Here is a 21,768-nt window from a genome sequence, read left to right as displayed (position 1 = left end):
ATTTGAGAAGTTAAATTACATGATCAAATTCAAACTCAGATTATAAGAGATAAAGAGATTATGAAGGGAAATGTGTAGATATAAATAATGCTTTAAACAAATTAATATTGTACTATAAATTACATTAATATTTCTGATAGACAAGCTAAGTAATGTTTTTAAAATTCAGAATCCTTCTGTATAAAGATTAGATACAAACATTAAAAGCTTCAGAAGTCTTCTGCATAGCTTAATTTAAAACATAACTTCAAAGTATTTCTGTGTCTAAGTAAAGAGATAATTATTCTCTATTCCCACTAAGCAAACTAAGCAAACAACCAGACCTTTTCAGAGACAGATTTAGGCTGAAATATTTAGCGGGGACTTTGAAAAGGTAAATATTGTCATTACATGTCACCTAACTAATGATTAACATTTATGTGAATGACCACATTACATTATAAATTCCACTTTTTAAAAAACAAAATATAAAATAATTTCACATTTCTAAGTGTTAAAATACAGCATGTCATTTTGTTCTTATTGACTTAAATATTTAAATACATACATATTTACGTGAACACACACACAATCTTAGCATGAGATACAATTTTTCTACTCAGAAACTGAAAAGAGGACATCTAATTGCTCCAATTTTTAAATATAATCGCACAATTTAAAACAGTTGAGAACCTGATAAATAAATTCACATATTTTACAAGAAATTATGAAAATTATACACAAGATAAAACACACTTGCTTTTGCTTTGTTCTTCCCCTAAACAAACTCATAAAAATCAGAGCATATAATATGAACAAAAATATGTTAAGGAGTATCACAGTATCAATAGTGACACCATATTTCAAAGACAATTAATTATTTAGAAAAAAAACAAAAACATTCAGACATGAAGGTATGGTAAATCCTCAAACAGTACAGGAGGTACAGGTTCTAAAATGATAAGGCTATTTAGGGATTTCAGAGTCCAGTAATGGTAAGTAGAACTAACTAAATAAGGTGAAAACAACTAAAAAAGGTAGATTTTTATTTTTTAATGCTTCAAAAGCACTGGAGAGAAAAAGAGTTACCAAGAAAGATGGAACCCTAGGTTGTTGAATCATTTGGGTTATCCCTTTGTCTCTGATTATAGAAGAAAACAGTATTTCGCAGGAAAAATGATTGGAGTCTAGGTCCACCCAGGGTTGGTGAGCTAAGTTGCAAAGGGTAATCTTAGGAATAAGGGCCTTCCAGAGGCTGCAGATCTACTTTGAACCACCCTTATCCCAGCAAATGCTTAAAGTACTACTGCCCTCAGGCACAGAGGAAAATTAAATTCTCTTTAGAGAAAGACTTCATCTAAGGTCTCAAACTACCTATAAATATTTTACAAATATAATATCTAGTACATAATAAAAACTATTCAAGCCTGGAAATCAATAAGAAAACAACAGGGAGCAGAAGAAAGAAAAGATGAAAATAGTCATGGAAATTCAAATATCTAGGAAAAGAGACAGGCTGTAAAATAACTATATTATATGGGAGGAGGTAACAGACAGGATTAAAAATTTGCATAAAAAATTTGGAAATTAAAACTATAAAAGACTATAATATAAAGTTAAGAATTTAGTCTAAAAAACTGGGCATTGTAAAAACAACAAAATGAAAATGCAACAACCAAAACTAAGAACTGAGTGGATGAGATTAACAACAAATTAGACACCGTAGAAAAGAGAAAAGTGAACTGAAAAACAGATCCAGAAAGAGTGGAAAATATGTAAAAGACACAAAAGATACAGTATTTTGGAGTCCAAAAGAAGAATACAGAAAGAAGGGAGAAGATATAACATTTGAAGGGTACTGGCACAACTTCTGAAATCCATGGTAAATGAAAAAATAATAGTAGTAACCAAGAATATCATAGTAAAACTAGTAAAAAAGAAAGAAAACCAAATTTAAAGACAAAGAATAAAATAGGCATAAGAAGAAATTAAAAATCTGAATAGTTTACATCTTTTAAATAAATTGAATATTTTATATCTTACTTTAAAGAAATAATTAAAACATTTCCACAATTAAAAATCTAGAACCAACTGGCTGCCTTGATGATATTACCTTATAACGGGGGAACTAAATTCCCCAAAAGCACTGACCATGTGGAAAAGGCTGATATATCGGGCTATTAAAATTAAGAACTTCTCTTCATCAAAGACATAAAAAATCATGTAAAAACCCAAATCACAAAGTAGTATTTACCACACATATCACCAATAAAAGACATGCATCTAGAATGTAGCAAGCGTTATTACAAATGACTGAGAAAAAGTGAATCCAGCAGGAAAAACACACACACAAACTTGAAAGAGCAGTATTTCTTAAAAAAAGAAATTCAATTATTGATTAAACATATGAAACCTTTTAAAGATTAAACCTTTCAGAACTAAAGAATTCCTTTAGTTCTTAAGAAAATGTAAATTTAAATTGCAATATATCAATTGCACACCATCTGATTCCTTAAAATTAAAATGTCTTAATAACACCAAGTATTGTCAAGAGGACAAAACTCTTATGGCCCTGGAAGTAGCATAATTTGATATAACAATTTTACAAAAGTTAACCCTCTAAAATGAAAAAATATGGATATCTAATACATACCCATCAAAAATGTATGTACTTGTAAATCAGGAGACATATATGAGGATACTCATAAGCTCATTAGTTGTAAAGTAAAAAAATAAAATAAAACTATGATTGTCAAGTAGGAGAATAAGAGAATGAGTAATTGCAGTGTGATACAATCATACAATAAAATACAACACTGAAAAGGATCAAATTACAGCTACACAGGTCCAACAATCTGGATGAATACCAAAACATTATGCTGAGTGAAAGACTAGACACAAAAGAATATAGCCATAGACACTAGACACCTATTAGAATGGTCCAAATCCAGAACACTGAAACACTAAATGCTGCCAAGTATGTGGAATGTGGAGCAACAAGAATTCTAAGTCATTGCTGGTAGAAATGTAAAATGGTAGAGCCACTTTCAAAGACATTTTGGCAGTCTCTTAAAATATGAAATATACTGTTAACATATGATCCAGCAACTATGCTCCTTTGTATTGACCCATAGGAGGTGAAAAATTATGTCCATACAAAAACCTGCACATGTTAATAGCAGCTTTATAGCAGCTTTATTCATAATTGCCAAAAACTGGAAGCAACCATGGTGTCCTCCAGGAGGCGAATGGATAAACAAGCTGGTACATCCAGGCAATGGAATATCATTCAGCGGTAAAAAGAAATGAGCTATCAAGTCATGAAAAGACATGAAAGACATAAACGCATGTGACTAAGTGAAAGGGACCAATCTGAGAAGGCTATGTGCTATATGATTTCAACTATATGTCATTCTGAAAAAGTCAAAACTATGAAAACAGTAAGAAAAGCAGTGGCTGCCAGGAGTTAGGGGAGAGGGAGGGATGAATCAGAGAAGCACAGAGAATTCTTAGGGCAGTGAAACTATCATGGTGAGACAAATTACACATTTGTCCTAACCCACAGAATGTACAACACCAAGAGTGAACCCTAAGGTGAACTACGGGCTCTGGGGTCATCAATTGTAACAATGTGGGGATGGGGGAAGCTATGCATGTGTGGGGCTAAGGGGTGTATGGGAAATTTCTGTACCTTCTTATCAATATTGCTCTGAGCCTAAAACTGCTCTAAAAAATCAAGTCTATGGAAAAAAAAAAATCCAGGTTTACAAAACAAGTCATTGAAAGGACAAAAAAACAACAATATAATGTCTTCAAAATTTAAAAATAATTACTGGATCAAAATAAAATAAAAATTGAAATTACTGATAATTTAGAAAATATTTCCATTAAAAAATACAAACTGAATAATGATTAATCTGAAGCTCAGCACAGTTACAGCACAAGTCTCTGAGGAGTGAAATCAACCTCTACATTATGTAATGCTTCCCCTAAGGAGAAAATACAGTATTAAGAATTTTTGCTACACAAAGAATATATAATTTTAATTAATTAATTACTAAATATTTTACATTAGAATTTGGAAATTAAAAGGTAGGATAATATAGAGCTCATAAATACTGTTCATACATTTTCTGACAAAGTGGACACAGGGCTTCAATTGTTGCCAATTATTCTTAATAAGGAAATGAGGGATAAACAACCGGGAAAGAGCGCTGACTTTTTAGTTAAAGAAACCTAGGTGGAAATCCTGCTCCAACGCTAACTAGATTGTGAAGGTGGACAAATTAACTTTTATAGGTCTCAATTTCCTTTACAGTGAAATAGGGATAAAAATATTATCTACTTTATGGAATTGTTATAAGAATTAAATACAAGTGCTCAACCCAGAGACAGCCATTTAGTAGCGTTCCAGACGTTAACTATAATGATGACAACATTGACAGTAATGAGGAAGAGGAAGAACATTAATAAAAATAGAGGCTATTATATTTGCATCTGCAAGTGTCAAAGCAAGACACAAAAAATTATTTGAGAAAGAGATTGTACTGAATTATTTTCAATGATCTATCTTTTTTTCCCTAGAATTAAGATTGCTGAATTCTACAATGTAGCCACTGCACTGGAGCACCCAGAAATGAATCAAACTGATTTAAGAGTGTAGAGCAGTCATTCATCTTATAACACATATGCATTTAAAATGTGTACATATTTTGATAAAACATCTACATATATACCAGGTGTATTTCTACATTAAAATGTTGAAATTTACTGTAATTTATTTTTTCACAGAAGGTTAAATTAGACATACGTACTAAGAGATTATTTATTTGATCTTCTGCTATTTCCAGATAATCTTTAATAATAAATAAAGAAGACTGGCCAAAATAAATTGAAAGCTTAAAGAGCATTCTCTTTCTTTGGCATATTAAGTCTGATTGTTTTTGTGATGATTTCCAACTTATAATTAGTATATCCTATACCTTAATTCCACACTGATCCTTATTGTGCACTTACTTTATACCAACAATCCCAATTCTATGAGTTATACGGCCTATTCTGACTATCAGGAGTTAAAACCACTTAACTTTGTTATGCCAGATGTTAATGCAATAATCAAGGGGAGATCAAGGACTATGCTAAAGTCTCCTAAGACAGCCTTCAATGAGAATAACTATGATAAAAGAGGTAGAAACAAAATGTTTGCCAAAGTTTTAAGAGATGAATGGGGATCAAAGAACAATTTAACCCTCGACACGCCACAGACACTTCACTAACCTAACCCCAGAAGTCACACTGAATGAACTGGGTTATTGAAGGTTATTTAAATGAAAGGGCAATAATCAAGAATGTCAAGCTAGGGAATAGTAATTCCTCATGAAAGGGTATGCTAACTTCTGCAACAAACAACCTTAATATCTCATTAGTTTACACAATAAAAGTTTGATTGTAGCTTAAGGCACAGCCCAGTGCAGAAGGGTGGAGTTGGGGAAAAGGTCATGCTCCACGCAGTATGTCAGGACCTGGGCTGTTGCTGAGCTCTGCCATCTTTTAGGTCTTCATCTTCCTCTCCACTGAACTGTTGAATGGGGAAAGAGAGGATGTATGGCTCAGAAACGTTTTATGAGCCAGGCCTAGAGTGGTGGACATTACTTATACCTATTGGTCAGAACCCAATTACATGACCTCCAACCTAACTGTAATAGAAACTGGGAAACACAGCCTAACTGTGTTCAGAAAGTCTTCACAATTGACAACGAAATGAAATTCAATCTAGTACAGTTCTGACTGAACTGATGACTTAGAAAGACTGATGGCAGAGCTAACAGATTCGGAAGTGCATTCCTAAAAATCCAAGAATATAGCAAGGAAAACATATTGCAAATGAACTCAAGCATTTACTTGACGTGGGAAGTTTTTTAGCTCAAGTCAGACTTCTTACCAGGAGAGAACCTTCCTGGAAGTAGGAGTTACAGACTACCAAATCTGGTTTCATACTGGGCAAGCTTAAATTAAATTAGTTACATGCTTTCTGAACTGGTATTTTGAGATTTATGGCTGTTGGTACTGCCTTATGGCCTCTCACTGAATAAATGTTTTCAGAATAAAGCAAGCATAGGAGCTCCTCATGTGTCTGATTTCTTAGATATCAAGGCTGCTTGGCTCATCGGCACAAGCAAACCATTAGCTCTGTCTGCAGTTGCAACTGCAGTGGGCAAAAACGACCTAGAAAAAATATAACAATATTTAGTGTCAGTATTTGATGACTATATTCACCAGCTGCTTATCCAAATGTGTTTATGAAGCTGATAATCTATATGCAAATCAGATGCAGTATAAAAGGCAAGTTGTACAGCAAATGATTCCTCTGTATTCTTTGTATATTCATTTAATGTAGATTAAGGCACAGAGATGAGAGAGGTACTGTTTTTCCCCATTTCCAATATAAAATATTATACTTAAAAAAAAAAGAGAGGAATAATTGGGAAAAACAAAGATCCTAAGATACATTCATTTATTTTTTTTTTCACAAAGCCCTTGCTATGTGCCAGAAACTAGACTAGAAAAGATGGCACAAGTTTGATCTTCCTAAAATGGCTATATGTAACAAAATAGATTAAAATGGGTAATAATCTTAGGTATTGCTGACCTAAAGGTAAACTAGGGAGTAAAATGCTCAGGGGGATCTTCCAATGGCAATATTTCTCAAAGAGCATCAAGTACTATTATTTCACAGTCACTTCTAATGCTTGTAGGAAAGCAAAATTTTGATCCCCATCCTTGTGTTTAAGTCATTATGTTCCAGGAGATTCTTCTTCACATTAATTTTGAGAACCAGTGTCTTAAGCTTAACGTAAGTAGCTGTGAAGAAGCTGGGATATGTAAGGACGAAAGGTATAAGGAAGATAAAAGGGAATTCAATTATGAACTAATTTACCAAACTTACAAGATCCTGCTTAGTAATAGTGTATATATCTCAGGCAATTATATTTATAAATTCAAATGCTTTTGAGAAATTTTACCTTCAATTTACTGTGGATAAAATGTAAAACATGACTATGGATCAACCTATCCATTATGATTAATGTACCGACATAATATCTAACAATATCATCTATTTATCTACACACACACACACACGCACAATTTTCTCCAGAAGTCAGTAAATTGCTATAAGATCTTATGTGCAATAAATGAAACAACAAAATGTTTTTGGCTAGGTAAAGCAAAACACTAATTGATTAGGTCAGTGGCTCTCACAGGCGATAAATGTAAGGATAACAATTAGTTATCTCCATAATTATGGAGCTCTGATGGAACTTGCTGAAAGGGAGGCCAAGGATGACAGACATCCCGAATGCACAGGGCAACCCTACAAAACAAAAAACATGATCCAAATCCCACACAACTTTTGAATAACATGGAAAATGGACTTTTTGTTCATAATTATTTGAGCCGAGAATGCAACTTCATTTTACATGTAACCACAGGGTCATTCTGCATGTTTATAAGATATACTAAATTTTCAAGGAATGCAACTACCATGTAAATTGAAAACAGACCATATATAATTATGTTCAGAATTTAACAAATGTGTTCATCACTTCAGAAAACCTCATCACCAATAGCTATCCTTTTCGTGGTATACACCAAACATATCTCTAAATTTGCCACATGTTAAGAGAATATTTGAGACTCATTTTAAGAGACTAAGAATCAAATATTATTAGTAGTATCCACTTATGAATAATACTGGATTTCATTAATAAAGTGATTAAAATTGTTATATTATTCATATCCTATGTATTAAAAAAACTGGTAGCACTATGATATAAAATCTATGTGGTAAAAATTACATATTAACATTTATTTGGGGTTCCCATTTGTTTGGTTTTTTTTTTTCAGCTGAGCCATCCTGCCACCTGTTGGCAGCTCAGCAGCAGCTCAGCTCGGGCCGGGACGCGAAGCACTGTTGCTCAGAGCTCGCACTCTTGAGCGAGCTCTTAACCAACTGAGCCACTCAGCCAGCCCCCAATTGTTTTTCAACAGGATATTCTGACAATGTTCCCAGAAGCCTCTAGCACATCTCCACTGGCTCTTGTATTTCTATATTTTTTCTATTCTATCCTCTCTTTCCTTTTGTCTAAAAAATGATATAGTTTCCAAGGTCTTTTAAAGTAACAGAAACTGCATTATGACTTGATATGTGGTGGGGTTTTAAGGCAGAAAACATATTTCGTGACATTTCATCATATTCCTGTCTGTATTTTAACCTAGGGAATTATTTCGGCTCCAACTTACCAATAAAATCAAGCTCATAGTTGAGAACATCATACTTCTTCATTTTCTCCGTTTTAGCAGTCTGTTATTTGTCTTGGCATGAGATCTCTCATCTCTAATTTCCCACCCTGACTGGGTCCTGACTGAATAGGAGGAGTTTCAGGGACTTCGTCCACTTAGCCCCTCCTACCTGAATGACTCTTTGTTACCACAGGTTAGAAAGCCACTCTGAGGGGTCTGCCAGCTGCTACATGTATCCATTCCAATTACGCATTTAGGGGCAGGGGAAATGACCACAGAGTGAGTCTGCACACCCGATGTACTCAAACAGATTTTGACCAAAATTCCATTTTACCACCTGGTCTCCATAAGTTCCCATTTTGACCCAGTGGCTGTGACTCTTCATCTCTCCACGCTGGTAGCACTCCCTAATTCAAGATAATTCATTATGAAAATCCATAGAGTTCTAGAAGGTGCTGTTCCATCTCCAGTGAGAACCACTGACCTAATACATTAATGTTTTTCTTTGTCAGCCAAAACATTCTGAGCTTCATATTGACTTTGTACAAGATATAAGAGCACTTTATTGACTTCTGTTGGAATTTAGATGCTTTCTGGTAATTAGATTAGACAAGGTCTAATCAAGGGTCAATCCAGAAAGATGTTTTTCAATTGTTTTTGGTTTTTAATTCACATAAAGGAAATGTTAAGATAAAATTTCTCAATGGTGTCTTCTGAAATATTAATATGACTCCTTAATATACTACTACTCCTTAATAGTAATAATACACAGATTTTAAGTGAATAAATTAATGTTAAATTAATGTTATTTTAGTGATCGATATCAGTTCAAATACCTTATCCAAAAGCCCTTCAAAAGTACGCACATTGCCTTTCCCAGTAACCAATTATCTACTAAATGGCTTGAGGTTCCACTGGAGAAAGAGTGCATGAATATTTATTGTGTCTACAGATGAGATGTAATGGGTATTGTCTCACGAAACCCAAACCTCTACTTTAATGGATGGGGTTAGGAACCAGATTCAGGTCAGAACCACAGAAAGAGTTATGAGTCACAATTTTCCACTGGGGTAGCTGACATAAACCTTCTGCTTATCAGGTCATGATTTTTTTCTGGTGATATAAGTAAATAATCTAGTTGGCTGCCAATTCAACTCATCCCTCAGAACGCGCATAGATATTACCATATGCCCTTGCTAACAGCATCCCCTGTTGGCCTTGCTGACTAGTAAGGTAACGATATCTACATTTAAGAATTAAATGTCACTCCCTGGCCTCCCTGATACTGGAATCCTGGCATACTCATTAACTCTAGGGAGGCCAGTTCATTGGCAACATTTTCTACTGTCTACTGACGTACAGAGAATAGCCAGCGCTGAGTTTCACAGACCCCAGCAGTCCCCTTACTATTGTATTCCTTATTGTCTTAGGGAAGGAAGTATTCTGGGAGACCTTCAAGAAAACATGGTTAGTTTTCTGTGTATTATTACTATTAAGGAGTAGTAGTATATTAAGGAGTCATATTAATATTTCAGAAGACACCATTGAGAAATTTTATCTTAACATTTCCTTTATGTGAATTAAAAACCAAAAACAATTGAAAAACATCTTTCTGGATTGACCCTTGATTAGACCTTGTCTAATCTAATTACCAGAAAGCATCTAAATTCCAACAGAAGTCAATAAAGTGCTCTTATGTCTTGTACAAAGTCAATATGAAGCTCAAAGTGTTTTGGCTGACAAAGAAAAACATTAATGTATTAGGTCAGTGGTTCTCACTGGAGATGGAACAGCACCTTCTAGAACTCTATGGATTTTCATAATGAATTATCTTAAATTAGGGAGTGCTACCAGCATGGAGCATAGGCTGTCTGATATTATGAAGTACATGCCTTCCAATACACCCAATTTTCTGAGTTTTCTGACAACACTGCTCAAAACTTGCCCAAGACAGTCCCAGCATCTCCCCACCTCGTTTATGAGAGGCAGTCATCACGCCTACACTTTAAAGAGCCATCAGCCACTTCTGATGTACTGGCTAAAACAGGGAATCCTGGGTCACAGGGGAGCCACAGAAACGAAGTCTTCCTTTCCCAGTCTTCCATTTCATGCCTGCTGATCCAACCCCCTCAAGTCCATGCTGACATACGCACTGCTGATTGCTGCCTCTGCATTTTGCCAGGCCCTGTAACTTTCTCAGTGAATAAACGACCTCTTCCTATGGCAGAGATTGTGGCTTCCCACTCATGCGTTGCTGAGAGCCGATAGTCCTTACTGATGTGCAGACAGTGAGCGGGAGCAGGGAATGCTCTGGCGGACAAGCATGGTGTTATGAAACATAACCCTCACGTGAAATCTCTGCATTGTCTCCAGGGAAAGGGAAGCTACTCTACTCTAGCAAATGACGGAGGACTTCTTCCAGCCAGGAGTGTTCCAGGAAATCTAGGCGTCAGGGTTCCAAGGTCATACTCATAAGTGTTGCCTTTGCAGGCCTCCTCATTAAGCAGTGACTCTGGCATGGGCAAAATGTCACAGCTGAGCCTTCAGTTTCCTTTGCAGTCAGCCAACCTTATGATTAAATCCTGGGCATAATTTTCAACATATTCTGCTCTCTGACTGCAGAAAATGCGGGTCTTTAAATGCTGTCACGAAGGCCTTCTGATGTTCAGTGTGCCCTGAGTGGGTGGAAGCCTCCTTATTTAAGGCTTTATGGCAGTAACAAAAGCCAGCCAAGTTCACAATGATAATTACGATCTCCCTATAACTTTCACATGCGAAAGCTGCTGCATAAACTAGCATATCTGCTTCAATCTATAGCTGATCTTATCAAACCCAGTTAATAGTCTCAATAATCATTACACTATAGCACACCTGGAAATCACTACCCCCGACTCACCATTAGCATTGTGGTGCTTGCTTCCATCTGATAAGCCATCCAATAATAAAATCCCATGCTGCAGGTCTGTTATCTTGAGCCACTTCCAGTAGCAACTGCCTTAGTTGGGATTACCTCTATAGCAGATGTTGAGATAAGGGCTTGGATGTGGGTACTTGCCAAGAGCAGTTCTCTCAGGAAGCATGAGTGACAAAGTGGGAAGTGTAGGAAAAACTCCCACTCTTCACTGGCTAAGGATTACCCACATTGGCATTAGCTGCACTATACTTACTTCCTGGTTGCACCTGGGCAGAAATGAGTAGCTTCAGAAGTAAAACGGAACAAAGGTTCTCATGCTTTCTGTGGACTCCGGGAAAGTACAGGAAGTGTCTACTGTAGCTTTGGTGCAACCACGAGAGCCAAGGCAGTTGGCAAAATGCGTTGTAAGGATCTGCCAAGATTTCACCAAATAAACTCCTTTCATCTGTTTGTATCCCATTCCCTTTGATTTCCCATTGAGGAACATCAGTTTCTAACACAATCGTTGTTAGAAGGTTAAAAGATGATAAATACTACTGACCCTCTTTGCTCTATTACTTTGGAAATGAATTGGTTGAGTAACAAACACTATACTTTACAAAATGCAACTTGTGTTACCTTCACATAGTAAATTTTACAAAAATAATAGGTTCTATTTTCTTTAGTCCACATGTCGCTCCTTAAAGGTAAACAATTTTCATAGGAAACACCACTTTACTCATTACATATTTATATTAGAGTTCATATTGTCACTAAATTCATTTTTTTAGTTACCAACTCTGAGTTCCAACTATGTTTTAGGCCAGGGACAGAATGAGAACTATCATTACCTTGGCAAGATGAGTAATTGGTGCCTCTTTTAAGATTATATTTCGATCTCATTATCAAAGCCCCACCCACTGTGTCTGCCATTTCTCTGTCCTTCCCCAGCTTATAGCACGAGTAACACATTCTTAAAATTTTCTCCAATTTTTCCATGAGCAATTGGTGGGATTTCTGGGAAAAAAAAAATTCCAAAGAGAGTGTGGACTCCACCATTCCTGTGGCCCCAGGAGCCTTTCACTCTCCTGACAGTGCACACTCAGCACTGATTTATTAAACACCTCGGCTGAACTCTTAAGTTTCCAGTCGGTTTCACTCCAGGTAAGCCGATGTGCATGTCCCACCTCCACCTGAAAGTTCTTGTTTCTCTTTAGCTTTCTGGCCATTTGGTTACCCTGTTATCTCAGCTGTCCAATGGCTTCAAGCAAACTCACGAATTTGCAATTTGCCTAGTTTTTATTTCTTTCATTGTAAAGGTGGGGATGATGTTCTTTCTAACTCTATATGAGGTGTGATCAACAAATACCGTGAATGTTGAAATTTTTAAAAATGTGTTATAATAAAAGACACATTGCCATTAATCCCCCTCAATATACTCCCCCTCACTTCAAACACACTTATCCCATCGTTCTTGCCACTTTCTGAAGCAGTTCTGGAAGTCCTCTTTCATGAGTGTCTTTAGTTGCANAGGCTGTAGACGGGACATCCCATAATACTATGATCAGCTTTATTCCTTTCCTCATTCCTCTTTTCCCCAAACTCTCACTGTCCTGGAAATTGCCCCCAAAATGCGTTATCCTGTATGAGTTCCCCAAGGCTTTATTTTCTGGGGATCCTGACTTAAACTAATCTGCCACACCAAAAGAATATCAAAACCATACACTTCTGCTTAGAGATTATTTATATTTATCATCTATGGTGCAGCCACAGAACATTTCATCAAGATATCTAAAACCTATTTAGCCAAATTCCCTCTGAGATCTCTCACAGCTGGGCAGACCTTCCCCACTTGGTACACCCTTATCGTGACGCGTTTTAACTCTGGCCACCAGTCTTCCTGCTGATGAGGCTCTGCTGTGTTCAAACGGCTTGCAGGGTTTTTAAGTTTTCTCTTTTTGCTTACTCTTTCTAGAAGGAAATATTGGACTAATGTGATGTGATTGGAAAACTGTTTTTGCTGTAGATACTAAGGTAAAAACTGGAAAATATTAACCATAAAGAAGAAACGGGAAAACTCAAGGGCAGTTCCTGAATACAGTCCAAGGTTAAGCACTTGTAAGAGCACATATCATAACACATAGTGACTCTGTCCTAGTCCAATGGCAGATTCTTGGCTGCTTCTCATTTCATTAGAAACATTAACATTTGCTTATGGATTCATGACACTGAGCATTTAGACGATGATTATTCAGCGGATAGAAACTAACTCATAACTAAAAGTTTACTTCATCTATTATCAAACTTTGATACTGTTTGGAAAGTGCGGTTTATTTTTATAAAGCATGGTAAATTAAAATGTAACAGCTTACAAACACTTCAGCACTATAAATATTGATTTTGTTTTGGCAAGTAGAGCAGATAAACAAAGGTCCAGAGAAACCGATTCAGATTCTACTAGCTGACAATGTGCGACACACTCTGCTGAGAACGTCCACATTGTCATTCTAACTTATCCTAAACATCCCCGTTGGAGGCTTGAGGGAAATCATTTATGAAGAGGTCAGATAACTCGATCAGGGCCCCCCAGCTATCAGGTGGTCGTGGAGAGAAGGAGATTCTTAGAAAACGTGTGACTTATGCCGCCATGCCGCAATCCGGTTCAAGAGCATTTCCATCTCCCACAGACGTTTCCGCTGGCCCTTTGCAGTCAGTTCCAATTCCATCCCAAGTCCCAGACATGGACTTACTTGATTTCTGTCTCTATCACTTTGCTTTTCTAGATATGTCTTATAAACAGAGCTACACAACATGTCGTCTTTGTCTGTTACTTAGCATTACGTGTTTGAGGTCCACCTATGTGGCCGCATCTTGTAGTCTTCATTCATCTTGGGAGGCATATTCCATTGTATCGATGTGTCACAATTTGTTGATCAATTTATCACTTGATGTATGTTTGGGGTATTTCCAGTTATTGCTGTCTATGAATAAGGTTCTCAAGGTATTTTGGCACTGGTCTTTTTGTGGAAATACGTTTTCATTTTTCTTGGATACATACATAGGACTAAAATTCTGGGTCATATCAAAAGCATATTTTTTTATTATTTAGAAGAATCTTCCAAAATGTTTTACAAAATGGCTTTACTAATTTACATTCCAATGAGCATTATAAGAGATTTCCAGCTTTCTAATACTCTTCCCAACACTTGGTATTATCAATATTTTGCATTAAAGCCATTCTAACCAATGTACAAGGTGTGATCACAAAATACAGTGAATGTTTAAATAAAAAAATATTACAGTAAAAGACACATTGCCATTAATCCCCCTCATAATCCTCCCACTCACTTCAAACACACTTATCCCATCGTTCTTGCCACTTTCTGAAGCAGTTCTGGAAGTCCTCTTTCATGAGTGTCTTTAGTTGCACTGTCATGGCTGCCTTGATGTACTGAATCATTTTGATTTTGGGGAAGAGCCAGAAGTCACACGGTGTCAGATCTGGTGAATAAAGTGGATGAGGACACACCATAATGTTTTTATTTGACAGAAATTGCCATACCAGAAGCAATGTGTGACACGGAGCCTTTTCTGCTGTGATAAAAAAAAACACGGTGAATGCTGCTGCCAAGTGCCATCCAACTGAAAGGCAGGAATCTTCAGTTTGGGAAGTGGCGCGTCAAACCTTAGTAACAGTGTGCGACAAGTTTCAACTTGTTCGGTACAGTCAGTCAGGTGTGAGCTACGGTTGAGAGAAGGTGTGTTTATTTTGTTGTTGTTGTTGTTGTTTTTAAGCTGAGCCATCCTGCCACCTGTTGGCAGCTCAGCGGCTGCTCAGCTCGGACCGGGCATCGAACCGCTGTTGCTCAGAGCTCAAACTCTTGAGCGAGCTCTTAATCAACTGAGCCACTCGGCCGGCCCTGAGAGAAGGTGTGTTTTGAAGTGTGCCATAAATCATCCTCCATCATGACAATGCTCCGTGTCACACATCGCTTTGGTATGCAGCAATTTCTGTCAAATAAAAACATTACAGTGTGTCCTCATCCACCTTATTCACTGGATCTGGCACCCTGTGACCTCTGGCTCTTCCCCACAGTCAAAATGACCATGAAAGGTAAATGTTTTGAATCGATTCAGGACATGGAGGCAACCACAACAGTGCAACTAAAGACACTCACGAAAGAGGACTTTCAGGACTGCTTCAGAAAGTGGCAAGAATGATGGTATAAGTGTGTTTGAAACGAGGGGGGATTAATGGCAATGAGTCTTTTACTGTAATAAATTTTTATTATTTAAACATTCACTATTGATTGGTCACACCTTGTACATCCTTGAGCAAACATTGGAAATGTTTTGACCTAGTTGATTTTCACCTTTTTTGCTTTACTGTTTACTATATTCTCAACCCAAAACAATTTACCTCCTCCTTCAAGTTCCAGCTCAAATATCTCCTGTTCAGACTTCCCTAATCCCGCCAAGATAAATTATTCACTCCCTTTTCAGTCCCAGCTTGATACTCTCTTCATTCCATTCCATTAAATACATTTACTGAACACTGACATCATGGTACTGATGCAATGGTCCCCAAAGAATTCCACTCTAGTAAAGGATCAAGGCAAGTATACAGATAACGCAAGGAAAAGGTTAACAAATAGGAAGAGAACCAATTTCAGTTTGGGGGGCTTAGGAAAAATATACAAGAATATGTGATGTCCAATTATATACTTAAAGCCAAACAGAAATTATCCTGGGAAGAGGGATGGGTTGATAAGCATCTCAAATTAGTATATTACATTTTGGCTAGTGTCTTCACTGCTAGACTGAAAGATACTCTAAGCAATAACCATGTGTTATTTATCTTCATTAATAATACCAAGCACTCATTTCACCACTGTTTACTGATTTGAATGACTAGCTTTGCTCCTAGCAAGAGCTTATTTTCCAGTATAAGCACACTATAGGAAATTACTGCTCGAAGAACCATAACCTATCTTTCATTGCCCCATACTCAAAAGCTAGCTAAATAAAACAAAAAAGTAATGAATATAGTTCAATCCACAATAATTCTTTATAAATTAGTAGAAAAATCAATTTTTCCTCTGCTTATAAAAAATCATAAATAAGAACTAGGACAAAATGTACTTTCATCATTCAGAACTATATAATTTATTTTTTGAATATTTCATACATGTTCCAAACCCTGTAACTCTGTATATGTAAGCTTACAAGCCCATGAGTCAATGAATTAAAATATTGTTCTCTCTCATCTGGAGAAAAAACCAAAATGTTACTAAGCTACTAAATCACATAAGAGATAATTATTATGGATGGCTATATCATTTATGCAGACATGCAGTACAAATTTAAAATGTCAGTGTTAATAATAATCATGATGGAATGTCAGAGCAAAAATAAAGCATTTGTTGCTTGTGTCCAGCACCTGCTACATAACTCATAGTAGGGAGAGGAAAACAAGGAACAGTACAAAATAAAAACGTAGGACTCTTGTTAAAAATTTATCAAGAATTTCAAGATGGCGACAGTAGAGCATTAAACCAAGTACGATGCCCTTCTAAGCATGAGGCCCTGTGCAAATGTGCAAGTCATATGCCTATGAAGTTGGGCCTGCTTAGGACAACCAGTACTTAGTGATGCAAAATACTGGAGGCATCCTTTTGTCTTAGAGCAAAGATCTCTGATTTAATTCCATTGGTATTGAGACGAAAATAGTCTTCCTTAATAGGAATTTCCCTATAACCTTATGTTCTGATCTCATTTTTAAGTTTAGACTATGGAGAAGGTATAAAAACTGGTTCTGCTCACCTTCTCTGAACTTGAAAACCTAATACCTCAGGCAAAGACATGAATGATCAGCTAACCTGAAATGCTCAGGGATAATTCTATAGCAAAAATACATTCATTCTAAATAAAAACAAAATGATCATTTTCCATTGTTAACAGACTTCTATGGATGTAATTTTTTATATAATTATAGTTTTGGAGAAAATTAATTTTATAACTGTATTATAGTTGACATTTATGGTTTGTATCAAATATAGTATATTTATACCTAATATAAACATAAGTGCTTGCATATATATATATATATATATATATATATATATATATATATATACACACACACATATATACAACTCACAACTATAAAAACACTTTTAATAATGTATGGTGTATACAAATTAAAAAAAAGAAAAAAATTAAATAACATTCAACAATCGCCTCTTCAAGTTACTTTTGAAGGGCATAAATCTTGAGAATAACAACTAAATTATAAAAAGGCAACAACCACTCAGAACTACTGAGAGTGCAGTAAGAAAAGAAGTGGGTGCACGTGCACTGACGCAGCTGAGAAAAAGATGCGTATAAGAAACCACATAAAGGACTACAAATGTGAGAATCAATAATGAAAGGCATAAGACATGGAATTTGGAGAAACTTACTTAACAAAATATGCAGGAAAATTATAAAGATAACAATGCAGATTTGATGTGTAACATGTTTTCCAGAAAAAATAAGAAAGTTTCTTTTTTGAGAAAGAGAGCAAAGACAAACATATTCTATGTGCTCTGTTTTTCAGCCTCCACAAAACTGTCATTTTAAAAGGCTTAATTTTTTTATGAGAACTGATAGAATGCAAGAAAACATAGCTTTCAATAATACTGGTTGCTTAACTAGCACAACACAAAACATAAAAGGGAAAACCTACAAAAATTAGTTGTACAGCACAAATTCAATCCACATAAATTCTAAAAAGTCATTTTTACTTACAGTTGGCATTGATCACCTTTTATTCCTTTAGTTGTGCAGAAACATTTTCCTGTATGCATATGGCAAATATTTGCATGTCCACTGCATGTGCAAGCTGTAAGTCAAAACCGAAATGATATTGAATATTCTCTCCATCACAAACACGGGCTTTGCTTTTCTGGGAAGAGTTTACTATCTTATTTTTATACCAAGTATTTTCCACTTGCCATCCAGATGCTAGGGCTACCATATGTTATTTTTCATTAAAGGGAAGTAAATTCATCTATTGAAAACTTTTGTGGAACCCTTTAAAGTCCTCAGGCTATTCTGAAGTCTGGGACAGATCTGAGTATCTTCCTCATTCTCCTTCGGGCTTCTTCCCACTTCTAATCTGGACGTCTACTTAATGAAACGGTTCTCAAAGAGAACAAGAGGTCTGGCGTCAAACAGCTTAGCTTCAAAATGTACATCTACATTGTCACTAGATAGGTGGCCTTGGGCAATTGAGTTAGCCTCTCTAGGCTAGTTTCTTCATCTGTAAAAGGGCAATAATAATATTTAGCTCTCAGGATTTACGTGAGAATTAAATGAGATAATATATTTTAAAATACCTAATACATATCAAGTACTTAATAAATACAGGTATAACTTTTGCTATTCCAACAGCTAACAATAATAAATACATTGTGTAAAAATGCATGTCTGTTTCTGTGCTCCCCAAATCGTTCTTTTAAGCTTCTGAGATCGTTCTCAGTTCTGTTTTCCAGACTACTAACTGAAACATAACATGGTATAATAGTTACACACAGTCGATTTGGTGCATATGAACCGGTCTTGTTTTCTTATGTTGAATTCCTTGTTAAATGCCAGTGTTCCAATCATTTAGGACACAAACCTCACATATTATTGTGACCAACATACAATCAGTTGGTAGGTTCTAGTTTTTTTCTTTTTAATTAAACTTATTGGGGTGACATTGGTTAGTGAAATTATATAGATTTCAAGTGTACACTTATACTATCTTCTATATATCACATTGTATTTACCACCCAGAGTCAGTTCTCCTTCCATCACCATAGACTTGACCTCCTTCACCCTGTTCTACATGCACAAATTTCTTGTATCTGTCCCCTCCTTTTCATTATGATAGCCATCGTTCAAGTACTGACATTCACATGTTCTCACTGACGGCAGTACAATCACATATCTGATCTTCCCACTTTCAGCATTTCTAGGCTACAATTCATTCTCCAGTCCTGAGACATATTCTAAAGAGAGAAGGCTGACCATGTCACTAGTCGTTTTAAAAATGTTTAAAGAGAACTACTGTGTTCCTGCAAACCACCAGCTAGTTAAACCATTCTATTGATAAAAATGAAATAATGTGGTCTTTTCCTGATTCCCATACACATAAAAACAAGCTCATGAGCCACTGATTTTGATCAAAATATAAAATATTCTAGAACACAAATCTCCTTGCTAAATGTTTATGATTATTTGCTTTGAAAAAATAATTAATGTAAAGTAACTACACATACCCCTAAACAGTCATAAAAAATAAGTTGGTACTGGGTAGATTCTTAAGAACCTATTTTTTTTTCTCTAGAAGAGATTTCTACATAAAAGTGTAAATTTTTCTTCATAAAAAATATTTAAATAAATCAGCATAATTTTCTTTAAGGTTTGTAGAATTAGCTATGGAAACACAAAATGTGAGAATTACAGAAATGAATGAAAAGGTGCAGAAATGCAAGGAATAAAGGAAACTAGCATCGAGTAATAAAGGGACATTAAGATGCTCGTGTACGGATACCATGTAACTCCATAAGCAGGGAGTGAATATACCATAATATCTTTTCATATTAACCTGCAGAGTTTCATATTAATACTGTCTTATATTCAGAGGTTCACTAAAAAATGATGCACATTAATATTTTAAAACTTGGATGAACCTTTTATCCTTTACGGCAGAGCTGGATAAAAGTTAACACTTGCACAGTTTCTTAAAAGAATTATCATTTTATAGTAGCTTTAATAATTTCTAAGACAAAAAAAATTGCGTTAAAATACCTTTTAACATAAGCTCATTTTGAGAGAATTCCCTTGTGGTGCTATACTTCGGGCTAAAATGGCACAAATGTATTTTAAATTCAATTGTTTAAAATTTATACTTCATGAGTGTTCAAATTATTCTGTTGTTGTCAGCATTTGAGGTTATCTTTTATTGCTGAATAAGCACCTGTGAAATCATCATACAGTAGCTTTTCTTTGGCAAATTTTATATGATGATGAAGATTTTATAGCCCAGACATACACTAGAGGGACACTGTGTGGTCACACGATATTTCTGTCCCCAATAATAAAAGTTGCAACATCAATAACCAAAACTAAACAAGGATAGAAAAAAAAAATGTTATAAGGGTTATTCAACACTAACCAAATGCCAAAGGCTGAAGTCAAAGTTTAGTTTAAGTTAGGACGGAAGGTAAAACTTTGTGCCAATTAAACATAGGAAGGATGATGTTAAGGAAGGGGATAGGTTTAAGGAAGAGGCTAAAGTCAGCCAACACAGCTGCCCAGCACTCAAAGGTTCAGGGACTATTTCTCTAGCAGTTTCTTTCATGAGACTCAGCCCACAGGCCTCTAAAAGGCATCTAACAGGAAAAGCAGAAAACTGTGTCTCCTGCTGCCTCCAGTCAAAGGTCACCCTGAAATACCTGACTTAGTGTCAGTGAAAATACACCAGTTTGCATAGTCTCAGGGCTTCTTGTTCTTGTAATGCCTTCTATGTGAGCCAAAGGGATGAAAAGATCTTGAGAAGATGGAGTGAAGAAAACTTAGGGTGATAAGAGTATCTGAGAGGAACACTTCACCAAGGAAACAAAGGATTTCAAAAAATTAGTATTGAGACAGTACAAACTAGCTAAAAATATTATAGAAGCTAGGCAATGAACCTTCTTTTTTTAATTATGTACTTGAAATAGGCAGCTCTGCATAATTTAAAAAGGCTTTCTTGGTTTTCTTAATGTGATTCAATTTATATAAAAATGCTCTTCTGAACAGTTTCTTTGATCAAAGGGTAACTTCCTACCTATACCATATACTAAATACCTACATATAATTATTCATTTAATGGCCTCTCTTTGGAATATTTAAAATCTCAGGTTGGCTTTTCTCTGACACACAGCATGATAATGGATACTCAGAAAATGCAAATCATTAATTTTGTTTTGTCAAAACAACTAATAAAACCAAGGTTTCCGTGTCAAGTGATTTTCATTTATCTGCATCTTTAGATTATTCAGGTCAATGCTCCCAGTTTGAGAGAATTAAACTTCTTACTTTTATATTAAGAAATGCTCAAATACATTTGGTTATAAACTTTCTGCTTCTGTGAACAACCTGCAATATGTGAGAAGAGTTTAAAATGAAAAAAATTTCCCATCCTAGCACAGAGAAAGAAGTTAATTAGTTTCCATATCGACTACTCTCTAGTCTCAGAGAATATCTGTGTCAATGCCTAGTGTGTTTATTAAAGATCAAATAATCTGTAAAAGTCTGCTATGGACAGATATTCTTAATATGCCAAAAAGAAAAAAAAATTTTGCTCATAAAAAACAAAGGTAAAACATAGAACTGCCACAATGTTGAAAGAACTCTTTTTTTCCTAACTGGAAAATGAGTTTTTTATTACTATTAAATATCTATCTATCTATCTATCTACTTATGTATAGCTATTTATATATTCTATCTATATAGAACATATAGATAGAATATTTATATAGACATATATATTTAATTAATATCAGGTATGTTATTTTATTTAT

At 35.5% G+C, this 21,768-nt stretch overlaps 1 protein-coding gene across 8 annotated transcripts in view; it reads right to left on the bottom strand.

The window, feature by feature from the left end:
- ATRNL1 (attractin like 1) overlaps positions 1–21,768 on the bottom strand; it is a 625,874-nt gene that overhangs the window by 446,067 nt on the left and 158,039 nt on the right. For all 8 annotated transcript variants that reach the window (XM_019660096.1, XM_019660098.1, XM_019660101.1 and 5 more), the window contains exon 20: positions 17,963–18,056. In XM_019660096.1, coding sequence (XP_019515641.1) covers positions 17,963–18,056 — 94 coding nt within the window. The remainder of the gene's footprint in view (positions 1–17,962; positions 18,057–21,768) is intronic.

The sequence above is a fragment of the Hipposideros armiger genome, unplaced genomic scaffold, assembly GCF_001890085.2.
Source record: "Hipposideros armiger isolate ML-2016 unplaced genomic scaffold, ASM189008v1 scaffold_311, whole genome shotgun sequence".
Lineage (NCBI taxonomy): Eukaryota > Metazoa > Chordata > Mammalia > Chiroptera > Hipposideridae > Hipposideros > Hipposideros armiger.
Note: the sequence above shows the minus strand (reverse complement) of the source record. Positions and strands in the feature narration are given on the sequence as shown.